Below are 6,000 nucleotides of genomic sequence, written 5' to 3'. Positions count from 1 at the left end.
CATCTTCTTGGCACCATCTTTCTCCATTCCTAAGCTCCCTGCACTGGATCACTGCTATACTTTGCTCTTTCTCATTAATTTCTTACCTTCTCCTTTAAAAAACAAAACAACACAACCACATTATCCATCTCCTGACACTTTCCCTCTCTGCTCACATTATTCTTCTCTGTTACCCAATGTCTTCAGTGTTACTGCCAGCTGAATTCCATAGAATTCCCATTTTTCTTCCTTTATAAATCTCTGCATCTCCTCAAATAAATTTAATTTTCCCATCTCCATCTATTTCTGCAATTTATATCCCATCTCCACGTCCTTTCAATTTGACCAAATCCTGAAACAGGATATCAGAATGTTGTGATAATGCTATTTAGAGTTAGGTTTGTGGAATTCTTTTTGTTGATGTAAGCAAAGTTTGTCAATACTGTGTGATGAATGTGTATTTTCATGATAACAGGGTAATGAAGCCTCCAGCACCCCATTCATCTGATTTAGAATTCTTCACAGCATTCTGTAATTCCTCGGTGAGCCTCACAGAGTCTGCCATCCTTGGCAAGAACAGCCACTGAGCAAAGCCAGCTTTTTTTTATTTCCTGCTCCTTTTTCCTTCCTTGACTTCAAGGCTAGAACCTGCTACACAGGCTGACCTGCCCTCCTTCCCAAATAATTACTCCTAGGAAGCAGCTTTCAAGGCTTTTCAAGGGTTTTCAACTTTGTGGTCCTTAGCACTAAATTCCTTTTTTAGGTCTGTTCTAAATCCAATGAAAACCAAGATAAAACTGTTGTTGCAAGGAACACATACTGATGGATCTGTGAGTGAAACACAACAATGTCACCAGCACTACAGATTCAAGCACGGAGCATGTGAAGCAGCACTGCTGTAGGACTGATGGGGAGATAATTCTGCATCTGCATGTGTGGGTTATGCCCATGGAAATTCAAGAACCAAGAGGCATGGGTCCCAAAGGCACAGAAAATCCCAGTGCTCACTCTAAGAAGTAATTGTATTTGTCACTTCATAAACATTGTAAAAAACAACGCAAATGAAGGCAGTAATAAGGTCATAGTTACAGGGTGAAAAATCAATGGCTGCACAAAGGAAAAAACACAAAACCACTTAAAACAACCAAATCTTTTAATTAGAAAGCAACAAACATGCAAACAGCAGGTATAGAAATTTATTTGAACCAACGTTTTTACTATAATGAAAGTTACTTTAAAACATTGATCCAAGCTCCCACATTTGCAGGTTAAGGAAAATATTGCACTTCGCATCTTCTAGCACCCCTCATACATGGCAAAACATTTTAAAAACATTTTTGCTTAGTTTACTTGCACACTCTCCCAAAGTCATGCACACAGTCATTCAAAAACAAAAGGTTAGGTTATCCAAAAAGCAATACCTTAGAATTGCACTAAAGCTCTGTAAGGAAAAATATAATTAACGTCTTATACAAATTCCATTAATGTGTAGGTGCTTGCACACAACCTCTGGTTACTCTTCATCTTCGTTTTCATTTTCCTGACCAGATCCTTCTGATCTGTCACCTTCCAATCGGTCTGTAAGAAAAGGGGATTTCATAAAGAGAAACCTGTTTTCAGGTTTTGGTGGATATTTGTAGTGTGCTATCTTCCTGGGCTATTACACAACAAACAGTGGCTTTGGGTTATACAATAAATGAAGTCCATACAGACTGACAGGAGAGACTGTGTAGGAATGTTACCACAAGAAAGGAGAACAGGAGAAAGGCCCTAAAGGACTTCCAGGCATAAAAGTGAAATTTGAGTACAAAAGGAGAAAGCATGCAGCTGCTGACTGGCTGCCAGCACAGCCAAGATGAATGCAAGCATAATTTTAGAAAGAGATGGTGAATACAAGGGACTGAAAGACTGTTCTGGGGAGCTAAACCGTATTCCAGAAAACTTGGGAATGGCTATCTGCCACTGTATACATCCAAGAAAGTATGTTTTGATGTAAATGTTTAGAGCAAAGCCAATACAGAAATGTGTAGTGGAACATGAATAGCTCAATATCTATCAAACATACAGCATGCACTGTCAGGTTAAGAAATAATGCACCTAGCCGTAACACAGGTATTTGCTGGAATTGTAACTCACTCGAGCTGAATACTTAAGAAGCTCTTTGAGTAATCCGAAGAAGTAGTAACAAATGAAGAAAAAAACCCCCACAAGTAATTCTGTGTGGTGAGGCTGGGCTGGATACAGTGGCCTCCTCTGGACTAATTTTTGCTCATCAGCAAAAGGTGACAGAGGAGCACCAGCTGCTGCCAGGCAGAGCTTCCCTCTTCTCTCATTATCATCAGCCCACTGGTTTCCCCAGCCAGTGCCCAAGTCCCAGTATTCAGTACCTACAGTCACTTTCACCTTCATACTTTCCATTACATACATCATATCAGCCTCCCAAAACTTCATATCCTTGCTTCCTACCTAGTATGATGTTCCTCCACTGTCCTATGTCTTCAGTATCAATCCATTGTGGTCTGCTTCATCAGCACTATAACCCAGGAGCATCAATTCCCAATGATAATTCTCCGTGCAAACCCTTCTATCACCACTTCCAGCTCCTAGGGAACTGCCCCTTCACTGAGGGGACATCCTAGTACCTCCTGCCCCAGGAACAGCTGGCAGTGCCTCATCTCCCACAGACCTGTATCTTTATATCCTCCTTCTCCCCTAGACAATACCAAGCCCATGATGACAGTCAGTTTACCTTATGATTCATTCCAGTCATTCCAAATAGCTTTCCCATCACACAGCACTCAACCTAAAGTTCTTTCTATAGTAAAGAGAGTATTTTTCAACATCTGATTAGTATTACATTACAAATAAGCTATAGATAGTATTGTAACATCTAAAAATATTTTGTTCTTTTCTCGCTTTGTTGTGAGGTAAAAAATAAGAGCTGCAAAAATATTACAAGTTTCACACTAAAGAAGTAGTTCCTAAGTGCTTCTACTGAGAGTCCCTTGAACAACCTTCAAATCTTCTCACCAACCCCAAATGTAACCACAAACAGCTGAAGATCTTTAGACTTTCCCAACCCATCTGCTATTTCATAATGAATGTGGTGGACAAGCTCTTCAGAAGTCTCTCACCTGCTCTTATATGATTCAAGGAAGCCAACATTCGTAACATAAAAGAAGCTGGAACAGTAATTGTGTTTCTGGTCTCTTCCAGCATTAACTCATTACGTGTTATAACCTGGAGGGGTAAAAAGAGAATAAAAATAAACACAATGTTGTACTGCATCAATGTGGGTTTGTAGATACAAAATTCATATGCAAAGGGCATTTACAGAGTCCAAAACTACAACAAGGGAGTAATAATTACTATTGAAAACAGTTACATCAATTGAGTGTGGCAAGAAAAGAAAAGTCAGACAGTGGGATCTGCCCACAGGTATCCAATATAATCTGTCTAAAGAACATTATACTAAGATCATCATTCCATTGTTCAAATGCAGGGTAGATATTAAGATGAGCAACTGAGAAAAACTTTTGGAAATGAGGAGGACCAATGAAAGGGTCTTAGCTGTTATGTACAGCTGTTATGCTGTAAGATGGCAACTCTTGTAGAGAACAAGTTCTAATATCAGCATTAGCCAAAAATGTGGGAGGGAAAAGAGATGAGGTTACCCTGAACTCTGACCTTCATGCTCCTTGAAACTTCTGGAGAAAATCCAAGGAACACAAGCAATTAGTCTCAGGTCAGGAACTTGCTTCAGCTAGTTCTTCAGCTCATTCTTTCTAAACAGCTCTACAGCTTGCCCCTCAATGACTTGAAAAAATCAGCTCCCACTTAGTTTCAAGGAAAAAAGAATTCACTAACAAATACTTTCAGTTTTTTCACTTCCTTCCTTTTAGATGATGTCCTTTTGTCATAACTAAGAATAAACATTTCTTTACATTCAGACAAGTTCTAACCATTACTCAGTCCTCCTTTTCTGCTGTAAAGCAGAAACACAATACATTTCTTTTTCTCTGTGAGACTCCTTCTCTAACCTGTTCCTCTTCTGAGGAAATGTCTGCTTTGGCCTTCTCCTGGCCAAATCAAAAGCACCTCTTTTCTACCATTCATCCGTTTACCAGGCACTTGGCACAACTGATCAACCCCAAAAAGAAGCAAACAATGAAGACAGCAGGCTGACATTTTTTGCCCTTTCACCTCCTACTTCTCCAGTGCATCATCACTAACACCCTTTTTACATCCTGCTTCTGATGCTTTTCTTCTACTGAGAGATTTCTTCCTGTCTCCACTGCCTTTCCCTTCTCACTCAGGTCATGGCCTCTCATTTTTCAATATGGTTTTATATATAGTGAACTTTCCCTAAATACAATTCTTTCTCCCTAAACTTTCCCTCTATGGAAAATTCAGTTTAGATACATTGGCCACTTGCTTTAGCCAAACTCAACACAGTGAAAAACATCTGATTTCCTTAAACCTCTCCTATCCTCTAAATAGGTATTTCAATACAAGGATTAAAAGAAAAAACAAACAAATAAACCAAACAACACCAACAAAAAACCCCCAACCAGGTAAACAACCCATAGTGTCATCAAATTTTCATAGAATCAAAAAATTGCTCAGGCTAGAAAAGACCTTCAAGATCATTGAGTCCAACCTGTTCCTAACCCTATTACCCTATTTCTGGTGACCCACTACTAAACAACATCCCCAAGAACTACATCCAGATGATATTTAAAACACATTCAGGGATGGAGACTCCCTGAGTCTCCTAGGCTCCTGGGGAGCCTATTCCAATGCTTAACAACCCCTCTGTAAACAAGTTTCTCCTGATATTCAACCTAAATCTCACCTGATGCAACTTGAGGCCCTTTCCCTTTGTCCTGTCATCTGACACCAGTGAGAAGAGACCAATCCCACTGTCACTACAACCTCCTTTCAGGAATTTGTAGAGTGATAAAGTCTCCCCTCAGCCTCCTTTACCTCAGACTAAACAGCCCCAGCACCCTCAGTCGTTCCCCATAAAGGATTATTTTCCAAACCCTTCACCAGCTTTGTTGCCCTTCATTGGACTTGCTCCAACACCTCGATGTCCTTTTTGTACTGAGGGGCCCAAACCTGAACACAGTGCTCGAGGTGTGGCCTCACCAGTGTTGAGTACAGGGGCAGGATCACTTCCCTAGCCCTGCTGGTCACACAATTTTTGATACAAGTCAGGATGCCACTGGCCTTCTGGGCCACCTGGGCACATTGCTGGCTCCTATTCAGCTGACTGTCAATCAATACATCAAGGTCCTTTGCTGCCAGGCAGCTTTCCAGCCACTCTTCTCCAAGCCTGTAGCATTGCCTGGGGTTGTTGTGACCAAAATGCAGGACCTGAGACTTGGTCTTATTGAATTTCATAGAGTTGGTCTCAGCCCAAAGATCCAGTCTGTCCAGGTCCCTCTGTAAAGCCTCTCTACCATCCAGCAGATTGACACTCCCTCCCAGCTTGGTGTCATCTGTGAACTTACTGAGGGTGCATTCAATCCCCTCATCAAGATCATTAATAAAGATGTTAAACAGGAGTGGCCCCAGCACTGAGCCCTGGGGGACACCACTCCTGACTCTCTGCCAGCTGGATTTAACTCCACTGATCACAGCCCTTTGGGTCTGGCCATCCAGCCAGTGTTTAACCCAGCAGAATATGTGCCCACCCAAGGCATGGGCATGGACTATGTCAGCAGCCTTTCTCTCATCCCTTAAGCAGGTCACCTTGTCCTAGAACGAGATCAGGTTTGTCAAGTAGGATCTGCCTTCCATGAACCCATGGTGACTGGGCCTGATTGTCTGGTTGACCTTCAACTGGTCTATAATGGCTCCTGAAATTACCCATTCCATGATCTTCCCTGGCACCCAGCTGAGACTGACAGGTCTGTAGTTACTGGGATCCTCTTTCCAGCCTTTCTTGACGATGGGTGTCACATGTCCAATGGGACATCCCTGGTTAGCCAGGACTTCTGAAAGATGATGGAGAGA

At 41.6% G+C, this 6,000-nt stretch overlaps 1 protein-coding gene across 7 annotated transcripts in view; it reads right to left on the bottom strand.

Annotated features, from left to right (window-relative positions):
- Positions 1-1,112: 1,112 nt before the first annotated feature.
- Positions 1,113-6,000, bottom strand: part of DCAF6 (DDB1 and CUL4 associated factor 6) — an 86,784-nt gene continuing 81,896 nt past the window's right edge. For all 7 annotated transcript variants that reach the window (XM_030469300.1, XM_030469301.1, XM_030469303.1 and 4 more), the window contains 2 exons: positions 3,114-3,219; positions 1,113-1,557 (listed from right to left, as the gene is read on the bottom strand). In XM_030469300.1, coding sequence (XP_030325160.1) covers positions 1,493-1,557; positions 3,114-3,219 — 171 coding nt within the window. In that variant the 3' untranslated portion in view covers positions 1,113-1,492. The remainder of the gene's footprint in view (positions 1,558-3,113; positions 3,220-6,000) is intronic.

The sequence above is a fragment of the Calypte anna genome, chromosome 1 (genome assembly GCF_003957555.1).
Source record: "Calypte anna isolate BGI_N300 chromosome 1, bCalAnn1_v1.p, whole genome shotgun sequence".
Classification (NCBI taxonomy): Eukaryota; Metazoa; Chordata; class Aves; order Apodiformes; family Trochilidae; genus Calypte; species Calypte anna.
Note: the sequence above shows the minus strand (reverse complement) of the source record. Positions and strands in the feature narration are given on the sequence as shown.